This window comes from Erpetoichthys calabaricus, chromosome 8 (genome assembly GCF_900747795.2).
Source record: "Erpetoichthys calabaricus chromosome 8, fErpCal1.3, whole genome shotgun sequence".
In the NCBI taxonomy this organism is placed as follows: domain Eukaryota; kingdom Metazoa; phylum Chordata; class Cladistia; order Polypteriformes; family Polypteridae; genus Erpetoichthys; species Erpetoichthys calabaricus.
In genome coordinates this window covers 101,915,707-101,931,149 of record NC_041401.2, presented here as the reverse complement: position 1 = coordinate 101,931,149, position 15,443 = coordinate 101,915,707, and the positions used below count along the sequence as shown (strand labels likewise).

General features: G+C 38.1%; 1 protein-coding gene across 2 annotated transcripts in view; it reads right to left on the bottom strand.

The window, feature by feature from the left end:
* Positions 1–14,363, bottom strand: part of p2rx5 (purinergic receptor P2X, ligand-gated ion channel, 5) — a 46,698-nt gene extending 32,335 nt beyond the window's left edge. The window contains exons 1-2 of one of the 2 annotated variants that reach the window (XM_051931072.1): positions 14,002–14,363; positions 3,639–3,789 (exon numbers count right to left, since the gene is read on the bottom strand). In XM_051931072.1, coding sequence (XP_051787032.1) covers positions 3,639–3,789; positions 14,002–14,138 — 288 coding nt within the window. In that variant the 5' untranslated portion in view covers positions 14,139–14,363. The remainder of the gene's footprint in view (positions 1–3,638; positions 3,790–14,001) is intronic. The other variant, XM_028807186.2, reaches the window with a different exon arrangement.
* Positions 14,364–15,443: the final 1,080 nt, after the last annotated feature.

The following is a 15,443-nucleotide window of genomic DNA, read 5'->3' as shown; positions in this document are numbered from 1 at the left end:
CAGAAAAACCTTTTCTTGGACCATAAGACACGCTTAATTAATTTGTATCATTAATGAGCCAGAAGTGTGCTTTGCATATTTAACAAAAGAAGCAAACGCAATGTTACTTTTTAAGGTTTTTATAAATGTCATTCTTTTTGTTTAAAAAATAAACATAAAAGTTTTAAGCAGACTTGTTATCATCCCCCTTGTGGATGTTCTATATCTATCTATCTATCTATCTATCTATCTATCTATCTATCTATCTATCTATCTATCTATCTATCTATCTATCTATCTATCTATCTATCTATCTATCTATCTATCTATCTATCTATCTATCTATCTTTTTATAGGCATTGTTGTAGTAGATACGCAAAAATATGTTGTATGTTTGTATGACAGAACTATTAGTACAATAAGATAAAAAAATCAAAATATTACCAAGTCCAAAGCAAAAGCTTAAGCAGAAGTTGACAAAGCATCTGAGCCTTACATCTGAGTAGGAAGTACAGTTAATATGTGTAGATTCTCTTGTGAGGTACTGACCATGTTTAGTGCTATGAAAAAGCTGAGCGAACAGTAGTGTACATTGAGCTATGTGACAAAGTATGTGACCATGTCTAGAAAATAAAAACTCTGTCCTGGTTTTCTATCTGATATTTTAGATGAGATATTAAAGAAAAAATCCAGGCTGAAAACATAAAATGTGTATGTAAATTTAGATTAGCAAAACAAATACTCATCCTATGAAGCCTCATGCTGATATATGGGGAGAGCCATTATTATATGCATTCCTGAATTTGACTGTGGCAATCTACCAGGAAGACTAAACATGCACAAGGTTATGTGATGAGTGAAACTGTAAATCTATAATATATTGGATACTTCTATTAATCAATATTGACATCTTAACTAATCACAGCATTTGTAGAATCCCTCTGTGAATCCCTATTTCCTTTCATCTCTAGCAGACTGAATAAATCAATTGTATCTTGGATTTCTTCTCTCATATTCTTATGGATGTGTGTACTATACACAGTTAGTGCTAAGGTGCACTACCTTAAATACTTAATCTGTTTTGTTTCTAGATTTTGGTGCAGGAAGCCATATAGAACACAGTGGTTTACGCTATGCCATATGAATACACCTGTAAAATGATTTAGATGCAGTATGCTGTCACGGGCGGCTGGGTACCATACCTATATAGCGCCTCTGCCAGGAGAGGACAACTGCCCTGGTTGCTATGGAGGTCACAGGAACTGAGCTGGGAAGCTCAACCCTATAGGGGCCTGTGGCCACCCCCAGGGGGCGGGTTCTGGATGCTGAAGCCCTGGAAGCCAGCACTTTTCCAGGGTCACCTGGAGTGCTTCCGGTTGCTCAGCCAGCACTTCCGCCACACCAGGGGGCACCTGGAGTATATCTGTGGCAGCTTAAAAGGGGCCGCCTTCCAACAGTCGAGGAGCTGGTGTTGGGCAGAAGAAGACAAGGCTTCGGAGGGTGGAGAGAAGGTGGCCCAAAGAGGACCAGGGAAAGGACATGTGAGAGGTGTTTGGTGCTGGAAGCACTGTGTGCTGTGCTGGACTGTGGACATTGTATATACTGTAAATAAATTGTGTGTGGTGGACTTAAAATGATGTCTGTCTGTCTGTGGTCGGGCTGGCTTTCACAATGCATAGACAGGGTAGTTACCTCTGCTGCTTTACAACTCAAGTAGAGTATGATTGAAACTCAAAGAGTTCACGGTCTATTTGGAGTCTGCACATTCCGAATTATTGGCGTGGATATTCCAATATTTTTCCTCACATACCTAAGAGATGCCTTTTAGAGTAACTGACAACTTTAAATTTGGCTAGGCTGAGTGATTGTGGGAGTGTGTTTGACTATTCCCTGCAATGAAATGATGCTCTGTCCAGTTTTGATTCCTGCCTTATACAGTCCAGCTGGGATTCACTTTATCTATCCATTACTCTGCAGTTAGGTTAAGCAAGATAAAAAAATGGATTGGTGTATTAACATATACGTAAACAGCTAATAAACACATTTTGAATGAAGCAAATCTCTTGATATTCATTGTCATTTTTCTATCAATTATATTAGAATCAAGAATAATTGTTTTTTCCATACTTATCTTTAACCTGTTATGTACCATGTTCTGAACAATAGAATGAAACATACTGTAGATATCAACAGAAAAACTCACATATCAGGTTGGCTTCATAATTAGCCACAAGTTATGAAAAGATCTAACAAGTCAGAAATTACCAAAGGAAAAATTTAAAAAAAGCTTTTAGACATTTTCTGTGATGCCTGGAAACTGGCTCCACATAAGTATGAAGTGAAGAGAATGAGTTCCTGCTGGTAGCACATATGGAGTATTTTATTAATGTTTTAAATGCAGCTTTTAAAGTTCAATACTTACCTGTGGTGCATTCTTTTTGGAATTTGCATACCTACCTCCATATTCACATAGGTTTCCTATGGGATTCCAATTTCTTTCCACAATTTTGGCCTGCGCTATTGCTTTAATTGGAAACTTTACATTTACCTAGTGTGACAGTGAATATATCCATCCATCCATTATCCAACCCACTATATCCTAACTACAGGGTCACTGGGGTCTGCTGGAGCCAATCCCAGCTAACACAGGGCACAAGGCAGGAAACAAACCCCGGGCAGGGAGCCAGCCCACCGCAGACAGTGAATATAGTATGTCTAAAAGCATCAAGGTTGATGAACTGGCATCCTTTCTTGCCTCATACTTGCTTCAACCAAATGGGCTCTAAACCATTACCATGACCAAAGGAAAGAGGGCATAGAAAATGACTCAGTAGATGAAACCAACATATAATTAATGCATTTTGAACCTAGTTTTGTTAAACTTGACTTGCTTGTATGGAATGTTATTTGATTTTAATAAAATCAATAAAATGCAAAAAAAAAAACAAAACAAACCAACATATCTTAATACATAATTCGCCTGCCTCCTCACTCACGTCCGTCCGAAGCTGAATGCGCAGTAGCCTTCTGCGCACGTCCGAAGCCGAATGCGTAGTCGCCTTCTGCGCAGCTGCCCGAAAAACCTTACGAGACCGACATCCAACCCCAACATCGCAGCAGGCGGCAGATTTACGGCCGCAAAAATTCAAAGAGAAAGGCGATTTCGATTAAAGCTCTAGATGCCTGAAAGGCGATTTCGACTACAGCTCGAGGCCTAATTACGCATTCATTCAATATTGTGTTGCTTATACTTATTACTATTCCATATTGTACTGGAACATTCATCATTCAATATTATACTATAGGCCTGGAAAATTCATCAACTAACAGTACAAGCCTGTACAGTAATGAGTAAAGCGGACTACAATCATTACAAAACAACTTCTTCGTTACTTATCATTTGTTCTTCATACACTGCTGACACAAACTCGTGCTCGTTTCATCTTACATTGTTGAAACGGGCTCTTTGTCTAGTAGTCTAATAAAACACAGTTAGAAACTAACGAAGAGATGTTGAATGTGTGATGTTGACTTATAAAACTGGCGACCTTACACAAATGATTTGTATTAATGCATATGGAATTTTCTTATGATGAGCAAAACACTTTCATAAAACTAGTGCTGTTACAGACCTAAAACACACGTAGCTATGGACCCACCTGAGGAGGAACCACATAATCTGCCACATCCCACAATCGTACTCCTGTGTCTGAGCTGTTAGTGAGGGTGACTCCTTTTAATTTAGTAATCACCGTGCTCTGTATTGATTCCTCTGTTTCTTGGTAACCTTTCTTTGTCAGGAAAACCCATCTGAAAAAGAAGAGGAAACATCTTAATTATCAGCTAGGTCATTTATAGGCAAGTCAAGTTGCCCTACTGTTGGTATAGCTTCCACTAAGAGAAAAATGTTGTGATTGTATTTTTCTCTTTGCTTTTATCATCTTTGGGTTTTCTCCTGTAGTTCTAAAGCACCCCAGGAGAAACAGAACTCTCTTTGTGTTAAATGACCACACACATCACCATGATGTGTGTTACCATGAGTTTAATTTGTAGGCTGCTTTTCACCCATAGTCATTCCACAGATTATTTTTAATACACATATGAAAGATATCCAAAAATTACTGAGATGTTAACTGTTTTCTCTCATTCTTAATTTATTTTTAAAATTTTCTTTATATTGTTTTTTGCTGAACGAGTATTTATTTACATGCTGCTAGACATTAATCAAGTTATGTTGAAGACTATCTATAAGTGATGGCACCTAATCTCTCTGTATCTTCTGAAAAAATAGAGAGTATTGCACAAAGTAAAACCAATATAAAAAAAACTAAATGGAAAGATTATTAGTATTAGTGCAAGACTCGTTAAGTCATCAGCAGTTTGGTATGTATTCAAAATAAATAGGAGGGACTAATAGTGACCACTTAGGCATGAGATGTCCCACCAGCGAGATACAGCCATATTTCAAAGTTGTTTGTGTACAATGCAGTAAATCCACAATTAAAAGCAATAATGACATTTTACATACTGTACATGTGAGTGCCTTTTTTCAAATAAATCATAAGTTTCCATGTTGTCTGTTCTCTTTCAATATTAAAATATTGTAACAGCGCTGACAAGTTACACCATCCAGGAACGAACCACCCAAGTATGAGCCATCATTACAACACCAATTGGTGCTGTGGTGCTCAGTGCCAATGCTATATTAGTGTCAGAAGCAGGGATAGAAGACCTACAGTCCAACTTATTAGAGCGCTGAGTGCCTCACAGCCCTGAAAAGGACCCGCTTGTCTCTTCGGAGGAGTTGCTGGAAAGTCTCGAGTCTCAAATCTGCAATCTGAAGTGCTGTTTGCAGAAGAGGTACAGGGGGAAAACAACTGAGAGACTGCCACCTCTGCTGCTCTACCACCGCTTCTCTAGCTGCTAAGGTCCATTAGCCTGGCTGCACGAACACCAGAAGAGCCTTGAGCTTATGGAGCTGGGGAACAGTTTGGCAGATTGAGTTGCCACTGTCCCCAAGTGAGACGTGAGAAGCAGCACGCAGGGAAAGGACAAGGCAGATCGTAGAGGCACTGTAAAGAGGTGGTGGAGGGAAAGTCTCAAAGATGAGATCCACACCTGGAACATAGTCGGCAGCTCCAGTTCATTAAATTTCCCCCCTTACAAATGATATTTGCATTTACACACAAGGAGGTTTGCCAGTTTGCTTATAAGTGACCAGGGCTGAATGCCTCTGCTACATCACATGACAGTGCAACACTCAACATCCCAGCTGTGCCATTTGACAAGACAGTCCTCACGATCCCTGCTGATGTGACCTCATCACCAGCTGCACCATGAAGCAAGAGAGATGACCATGCTGCTGGTTCAATGAGTCCGTGGGCCATTGCAAGAAATTGGAAGTGGTCACTGGGGACAGTGACTTCAACGGGAGGGCTATGTAACAGTGCTGACAAGTTACATCAGCCATGGATTCACTCAAGTATGAGCTAGCATAACATCACCAGTGTCATGCCCCCGACCCCCGATTGAGTATCACGCCACTCACGTTTCTGTGTCATGAACATATGAGCTAAATAAAAGGCATATCAGCTAGTGGATTGTTCACGGTATAATCCACCTCACACACAGACTAACCCCCCGACCAAGGGATCGACTGTGCTGTGCGATATTTTTTAATCTTGTTTTTAAACATGCTGACTCTGACCAACTCCCACCAACCCAGGAGTCAGAAACATGTTCAATTAAGGGCATGAAATATAATCGAGGTGGGGGTTCAATGGGATTATGAAGCAAGCTCTTGGTGAAGCAAGCAATATTAGAAAGGGATTAAAATATCTGGCACAGCTCTGTTAATACCTTTGGCGGTACTGGCTAGGGCAGAGATGGAGCGGATTACACTGTAAACATAACAATAAGAAAAATAATTTAAAAAAAATGCATTGAACTTCATTGGGGCTACTGCAACAGAAGGCAGGAGAATATGGGTGAACTGCAGCACAAAAACTCTAATTAGTGTACAAAATAAAAGGTCTTTTTATGATAAACACAAATCGTTTCAAGTACTGGCATGAAAAATAATTTTAAAAGTAAACATTTCGATGAACACATATACATACATAGTTACAGTTTATTTATTGCTTCAGAGTCATGTACAGTGTGTGTGTGCTTGAGTACATACACTATATATATGTTTTTTTCTAAAAAATAAAAAATATAGCTGCTACTGCAATACTTGCTTTGATAGATGGTTTAGGTTCAAGAGACAAAATGTTTCTAAAAAGGGACACTATGTTTCTAACAAGGGGGGGCACTTTGTGCCAAACAGCATGATTTTTCAATTCTATGACATATGACATCTAAACTTTGTACTTGACAGCTGACATATTTGGGCACAAAAGAACTCCCTAAAGCACCCACTTGTTTGTTTTCTTTAATAGATATTGGTGTAAACAAAGGCTTTTAATCATATAAATACTTTTTTTTAAATGTAAAGTGTGCTTTCTGCTCTTCAGCCATTTACAGCTTCTTCATTACATAAGCAGAGTAATAAGTGTATAATTTCCATCCATCCATCCTCTTCCGCTTATCCGAGATCGGGTCGCGGGGGCAGCGGCTTCTTCTAGAACTGTATAATTTAGGTGCAATAATGTCAAAAACACCTTATTGTATAAGGTGTTAAGTAAATCTCAAGGTGGTTACAGGAACCTTTGAAAAAATAAGAGTCAGGTATCATCTAGTTCCTGGAGTTCACATAAAAATTGATTAATGGACTGGTGATGATGCAATCTCTATTATACCACTAGTGAAGTCAGAAAATTACCATGCCTTGCCCTTACAGAACATCTTTGAATATAAAAATAAGCAGGGACTTCAGGTTTAGCAAATGACACACCATAACATTGTCCCAGTTGCCTCCTACATTTCAAACATACTCAGGTTAAGGAGAAGAGTGGTTGGTACTGGATATCACTTGCTGTTAAATGGGGATACCAAAAAGACACATGTAATAGTGGGGATAAAATTCTGAATATTGTAAAATGAGAGAATTGAATTAAAAGCTGTTCAGGTTGAACAATGCCTTTCAGGAGGAAATTAGGTATTTTGTACAGGAAATGCCTTTTCTAATCTGAGATGAAAAAGATGTCTATGACCCTCCACCCTCCACCTTCAGCACCCTCCACCAATAAATCTTAAGAAAGAACAGGACACCAAAGGATGCTATACAGGTTAATTTACTGAAAAATGCTTGCACTTCCAAGAATAGCAACTCAGGGAAGTTTGTGGCAATGTGGCATTGGTCCTAACTGTTTGGCCTTCAAAGCGGTCTTGTGTTAATAGGTCCAGTATAACAGGAGTCCATGGAAAATCTACGTTTTAGTCTTTTAAAATGTCAGGACAAGACAGTGATTTTTTAATCCAAAATATGACTTATTACATGTTGTTTATACACTTGTTATACTAACTAGCTTTTGGTATAGCCCATCTGTGCATAAGTGTAGCTGTGCTCTCTTTTTTTCTCATTCCAAAGTACAATCTTAACTGTCCTGTTTAAGACAGAATGACAGGAACTATATGGATATTCTTTTTGAAATCAAAGTTACAAACATAAACTGCATATATACATTTTTGTGTCAAGTTGAGGCCTGCTACATTATATGGAAACCTATTACTGTAGGACATGATGACACCTTATATTAAAGCCTTTTAAGCTATGCTAAAGTCAGCGATGCAATGTAGTCTAGGATTGATCTAAATCCCATATAGTAAGATTTGCATTAAAAACACAAGTAAGATTGTGGTGGAGAGCGACAATTAAAACTGAGGGTATGTCTATGGGCATTTAAATACGTTTAGGTGAACATCTACTGTGGAACAGTGACCTTGCCAGGCAAGAAGAAATATTAATTTTAGATTGAGAATGTATCTGATTCTTTATTTCTTTGCCATTTCACTATACCAATTAATTACATATTTTAATGTAGGCACCCATTAAATGCAGTCAGAAATAAACAGTTCACAGAGAGAGAGAGAGAAAAATACAATGAAGTGACCTTCTGGAATGAAAAATAGGGCATCTGATTGGTGCCTGTAAAAATGTTTGATTCATTTTCTATAATTAAACCTGAATTATATTGGATCTGGCAAGCAAGTATTTTTGCTAGATATCTGACACCATGATGCAGAACTCAGCTCTTAGGATTTGCTGAGGCAAGCTCAGTACAGTGCAGTCTCTTTGACACAGGAAAAAGGAAGCTTGTCTTTTGTAGGACACAACCTACTGACTAGTTCTTACAATATCATATGGCTCATTAACATTAACAGATGAAGACTAGTTCAGTCTAACTTCAGAGATCCTGCTAGCTATAGCTCTCACATCAACCATCCAAAGACCGGTGTATGTTGTGCCTTTCACAGAAAAAAATGACAAGGATTCAGTGCAGTGTAAAAGTATACACCTTATCTGATTATCTGCACAACTATATATTTTCCACAATGAATACTACTAACTCTTTAATGAAAAAATTACAGATAAAAAGACTGTGAGAACTAATAATAATTATAATACTTTTCTATGTATCCATTTAAGAAAGTTGTACAATGCTCAGTTCCTCATGTGAAAAAAGTAATTACCAGCTTGCATGCAAAAAAACTGGTTAAACCACCTTTATCAGCAATAACTGTCCTTGTGGCTCTTAACTCCATTGAGTATAATACACATAAGGCAATGTTAGGACTTTACATTCTGGTATATGTTGAGGATGTTGCGTTTTGAACAGCCATGTTCATATGTAAAGGAATTTCTAAATCATTGTCATGGTTTTCTTTTAAAATAATTCTCCAAAGTCCTCCTGCAAAGAGTTTAATATACATATATATATATATATATATATATATATATATATATATATATATATATATATATATATATATATATATATATATATATATACAGTATATATTAATTCAATAGATCTACTGGAGAGCGGCAAGGGAACTTTTATTCTACTTGAGGCACTTTGACTACACAAAGACATTCCTAAGCTTCTACAGACAAAGATAAGAAATGACAGCCAGAGAGTAGTTAATCATCTTATAAACTATGGAAAGTTACTAGGGAAGCTAGAAACTTAAACAACTTATCTTGTGATTTAACCTATGCCATCTTTCAGATGCGGCTGATGGAAATCCCTTTATTTACAGTATAATAGCATAAATATGAGTATACAAGTAAAAAATGTGAAATATATACAATATATATATCGTATATAGTATATAGAGTATATATGTTTGTGTATATATTGTAAGTGCCAGGCAGGATTATCCACCACCCTACTCGAGAGAAAAAGGAATGGAAGAACAGTGATGGACTGACATCCCATCCAGAATATTAATGGGATAATAAAGGGATGGAAGGACAAAAAAAAACAGCAATGGGGAAAGCTCATTTTCCAGTATATGTTTGCTTCCAAAAAGCTAGATGGCAGCATCCCAGGACCTTGGTAACCATGTGGACACCTGCAGAGCATGATGGGAGTTATAGTGCCATGAACCAGGCCTGCTGGGTCCCATGGTTGCCACTAGGGAGTGCTGCAGAATTTCATGATCCCTGTTTTTTGGGCTATGCCCTGACACATGAAGTACCCCCGATTCTGACTTAAAAGGAAGCTGTCCAGCCTACTCCAATGTAGTCAGAGTTGGGAAACAGACAGTAAAGCTCACCTGGAAGAGTAGAAGGAGCTATTGTGAATTGAGGATTGTGGTACTATATGCACAGATAAAAGGGGTCACAGTAAAATTACATACAAAAATATTTTTAGCCAAGAGCTCAAACTCTATATGACAGTGTTTATTTTTTAATATAGCTGGGAAAAAATTATAGGGTTGCTTAAGTCCTCAAGAACCAAATCACGGTTGCAAAAAATGACAAAATACTACTGGTGATTTAAAAAAAGAGACACAACTGCCTATCAATTTATTAGGAACTATTTATTTTTAGAAAGCAAATGTGCATATTCAAGGTTGGTTATGAATAAAATTGTTGGTTAGCAACAAATATTAAGCTTCTAAAACAAAGCGCATAGTAATGTCTTTGACACGCAACAGGCTTGCTTTTGTTATTATATCCTTTAGTCACGGGTCTTTCAGTTCCACTAGCATATTATACAACTGGATGTACAAGTCAGTCCCAGGGGAACCTGCTTCACGAGTACAGCTACCAGCCCCACCCCATACCTCCCTCATTAACTGTAACAAGTATGCTTTGTGCTACATCTGATACCTTGACAATGCTATCTATCATTTAGTATATCATGCAGTAAACCTGTAAGAATATCAGTGCACCACATAGCTTCCACCTATGTGACAAATAAGTTCATATTCCGCAAAACAGCATGAATGGCCTGGGCAGAAGCAACTTTAAAGAATCATAAACTTTGTTTCCCAAATAGTGCTATAAATATAATTTTACATAAAATATTTTTCTGCTTATAGAGCAGGCTTTGGAATATCTCCTTTTGACCATTTCTCTAAGCATCAATCGAATGCAAATTCATCTATACTGTACATTCATTATTAACTTCTTTATCTCAGCTATCAATCCAACAATTTCCAAACTTGCTTAGTCCTGTTAAGGGTCATGTGGGGCCAAATAGTATCCTATAACAACTGGTAAAAGACAGGACTCAACTCTGGGAGTGATGATACCAGATCTTTCCATATTACAAATTGTCCATTCATCAAAAAGTTCTTTAGTACGGCCAATCATATATTATAATACTTATATACACTATATGATTCCCATTTAATTGTGACACAGTAAAAAAAAGGAAGAATACATGTAGACAATTCAGCTTTGAACATTTCTCTTGAAACAAATGCAAACTTCACACACATAGAGGATCTCAGAATCTAGCAGCTACATTGAAGCACTACTAACAACAATACATAAATAAAAAATGATGTCAAAAATATTATGATAAAATTAAAACAACATTATAAATGCACAATAGAAATATACAAAAATAATTCAGAATCAAATTATAAGCCCAAAAAATGTGAATAATAAAAATGAAGACATGCTGTAATTTAGCGGTGAGTCCAGAAATTGCACAGAGTGTGTGGTGGTGGTGGGTCACGAGGGACCTTGAAACAACTGGGTGGGCAAGCCATAAGCTGTTTGTAAATTCTAAAACATATTGTGGACCTGATGTGAGTTCCGGGAAGGAGGGCTCCCTTGAAGTTTAGAGCATCTCAATTCATTGATGATTGAGCTAAGGTCCGGAGCTGGGCTGGAGATAGTCACACTTGAATTTTAGCATGGCTCTATTCATTAATGATTGATGTAAGTTTCCTAGGCGGTGGCCCCGTTACAGGTGAGCATCTCAAGTGATTGACAATTGATGATAGTGTCATGATAGCGTGTTGGGGGGAGAGCTTTCTACTAAATAGGGAAGCCTGGTTTCTAAATGGGGGACCTGGTCCCCCCAGGCCTCCCCATAGCTTCACCCCTTCTGTAATTCAGTTACATATTTCAGCAAAAATAGTCCAAAAAATTAAACATATTCAACATGTTTTTATTCAGATTTAAACTGAAAAGCCTCTTCTTTGATATATTAAAACTGCTGCTCTGGTTCGGGCCTGTGTATTATTTAAAAACAAGGACACCAATGTTGCTTTCCAGAAAGATATTCAACCCAACCAACTCTGCTATTTATAACCATAGAACATGTGTCTAATGTGGTGTGTCTGCAGTGACAGAATCTAGAAAAAGTGCCAAGGACGGTCAGGACTATGGTGGGTATTGCTTCTGAATGCTAGATTCCCTGACAGAAAAAAAACGAGTGAACAGTATGTCCTTTGAAGGGGTTGGGTGCTTTCATGTAAACACCAGCTGTAGAAAGCGCACTGTTTAAACTAAACATTAAGGAACATAAAAACAAACCTCTCCATTCAAACATCTGATATAATAATAATAATAATAATAATTCATTACATTTATATAGCACATTTCTCACATCCCCATCATTCAAATGTGCAACTATCTCATTTTTCTGTCCAAAAGATAGATAGATAGATAGATAGATAGATAGATAGATAGATAGATAGATAGATAGATAGATAGATAGATAGATAGATAGATAGATAGATAGATAGATAGATAATAGCAAATATACGATGTACAAAATAATACAACAAAACAAGAGAAACTATTGCCAAAGCACATTCTATCCTCCTGTTTTCCTAATGATCGTGGTCTCTCATCATTCTACTAGTGAGACTCTGCTCATCTCTAGACTTGTGAACTTCCTACAAGGTGGCAACCTATTAATGCTCCTCCTCTGTTTTTTCCAGGTTAAGCCAATGAATCACTTCCAGGAGTAGGCACAGCCCATTTTGGCATTGGTAACCACAGACCAGAGCTCCCTCTGGCAGATTTTGAAATCCTTTCATTTAACACGGTATCTCTCACACAGCTTCCATGATGTTTGCCATTAAAGAATAATACGCTTCTGTCTATCCCAGTGAGGAAGGATGTACTGCTATCTGACAGACTTGATGAGTTGTATGTATCTCCTGACAGTCTTCCTCAGTCTGCTTCACTCACCCTTAAAAAGCACCATGGTCCTGGTTTTAAAAGTACAGTATATACAGTATTTGGGTTATACACGTATAAATGTGTTTCTATGTATCTCAATCTAGATAAACTGATAGATTGACAGATCTGAAAAGTTCTCTAAGGCAGACAGATAGATAGATAGATAGATAGATAGATAGATAGATAGATAGATAGATAGATAGATAGATAGATAGATAGATAGATAGATAGATAGATAGATAGATAGATAGATGTCTTTTATCATGTGCAATACAGTGTATCATTGTAGATGTTTACTATACATAGAGTATAATGCAAGACTTTGCACACATCACATCCTATATTCCTTTAGTTTTACTGTATACTTATAAGATAACATTCTAAAAGCCATTGAATCCAACTCAGAGTCATGAGGAGGCTGGAGCTTATTCTGGCAGCATTGGGCAAAAGGCAGGAACTAGCTCAGGGGTAAAGTAGCACTCTGTCACAGGGCCCTCTCTTACACACACACACACACACACACACACAAACAACCACACACAGACAATTTTCGATTTGTAGCCTATCATTCACATCTTTGGGGATGACAAAAACTCCACATGGATAGCATCTTGGCTGGGGATTCCTACCTTGAACACTGCACTTCTGAACACTGCAGAACTACTTACCACTGCACCAGCATGTTACATGGATAGTTAATAGATAAATATGCATTGAATAATACGTTCATGAACTGGATTAAGCAGGTTTGATCATGGGTGGCTGGATAAACTGATACTGTAAATATATACCTCTTAAACCCTTTTACATCAATATTTATATAGCAGTTATAACGGTACAGTATATTCTTCACTTGCCGCTAAACCTGTACATAAGAAGCACTCCTATTAATAGCAGTAGTAGTATTGTTATTGTCAAGTGTACGGAGTACAGTAAAATTCTTACTTGCGTGGTCAAACGCGACATACACTCGTTATTACTTCTGTCACCATTTGTACGAACATACACTAACTTAATGCTCGCATTTATCATTACAAATGTGTATTGTATTTATAAATATATCAACGTATGGAATAAATACAAATAGTGTTTCCTACCGTTCTCTTTACGAAGTGTATATTTTAGTAAATGTGTAATGTATTCCTTTATCTCTCAGTTACTGATGTGCAGTACAGTATCTGTCTAACTTATGCGTCTCGATATCTGTTTCCAAATCTCTGCCCTTGTCGATACGTTTAGAACTCCGTATACCTGTAAAAGTAACATAATAAACGACATTACTAATAGTAACCAATTACCAGAGCATGTTTGAGTTTGACAGGTCTGTGCTGTTGCCGCGACTACCTCGCGGTCTGTCACACCCGTAGAGTTGATGGCTTTTGGCGACTTTCAAATGCCCCCCCGTCCCCTGCTTTCCTACTCACCCCACGATGTATCCCAGCACTGCCAATTGCACCACTCGGTACAGAATTCCCACACGCTTGTTCTGCGCAATGACATATTTCTCAGTTTTGTAGTCAAAGGCGGAAAGACAGACAGATTTGAGCGCAGCTGCTGCCATCTCCTCAAGCGCGGACACACTGCAGTGAGCAATGCGGTGGACTTGACGCTCCTCGGGCGGGAGCACGGCGGAGACGCGCTGTCGGACCGGAGGACACGCGGCGTTGCTGCTGCCGCTACTGCTGCGCGGAATTCGCCGTCAAATTCTTTTAAACAGAGGAGACGAGGCCGACATGAGCGCCCCCCACCACGTCACACTTCGGCTAATTAAGTTTACACTTTGGGAGAATGCTAAAGAAATACTAAATAAGATTCAATTAGACATCCCAACCTGCAAAAACTCATTTCAGGCTCACATCACATACTTCAGCTTTTACACATTCTGCACCTTTGGCTGACAGACTCAATAACTAATAGTTATACGTTAGTGCAAGTAGCTTTTGTAACCTATTTCTTTGGCAAACCTTCCTTGTACTGTGATGTAGCTTGCTTTGTGGATTTGAACTGTTTGCCAGATGACTCATCTTCATAATAGTTTTTGTCAATGAATTTAATTTTGCAAGACGTCACTTTCACAAATGTTTGGTGAAACAGCTGATTCCTGAATTCTGTCCTAATTCAGCATGCAGAATGCCCTTTCCACACCACAGCACCAAAATCTGCCTCATCAACTGGCAGAGCACTTTGAATCTCAACTGCTCTTTGCTCACAGATTTTACTTTAGACATATGTCCCCCAGAACTCATCAACTGGCAGACTTCTGTAGTTTGGGACTAGTCCTTCAAGGTTAGCTGAGGGATAATCCAGGACTTCTAAGTGGAGATGTTCTCTGCCGTCTGCCTTGACACATTTGGGAATCTCTTTGCCAGAGTCAAAATCTGCTCTGGGCTCACCTCTTCTTGGCTCTCTGTTTTGATCACTGACAGATTTTTCAAGATTTCGTCACTGATTGGGAATGTCTCCAATATTTATTTGAAAGCTCCTAACATAGTATGCTCTGGCATAAACTTGTAAGAGGGCATCTCTTGTGCTTCCTCACTTAGGAGCTGCCTCCTTGTCAGGCACCTAATAGAAAGCTTTTCATCAGGGCAGTGCATTTCAGGGTTGCTCCTGAATGTTCTGTTCTCTCAATGTGTTTGATTCAATAAATTTTCTTGATATGTCATGCAGGATCTCGTCTACACTCTGATCCAATTTGTAGAGGATAGGTGTGTTGTTTTGGAAAATCAAATTGAATTTTTCAAAACATAGTGTGAAATTATGGAGAAAGCATGTGTATATTTTCATTTATTGGACTTTCAGCCTCTTCAGAATATGTGATGACTTCCGATTTTCACTCATTGACTCAAAATATGAACTAAAAGTT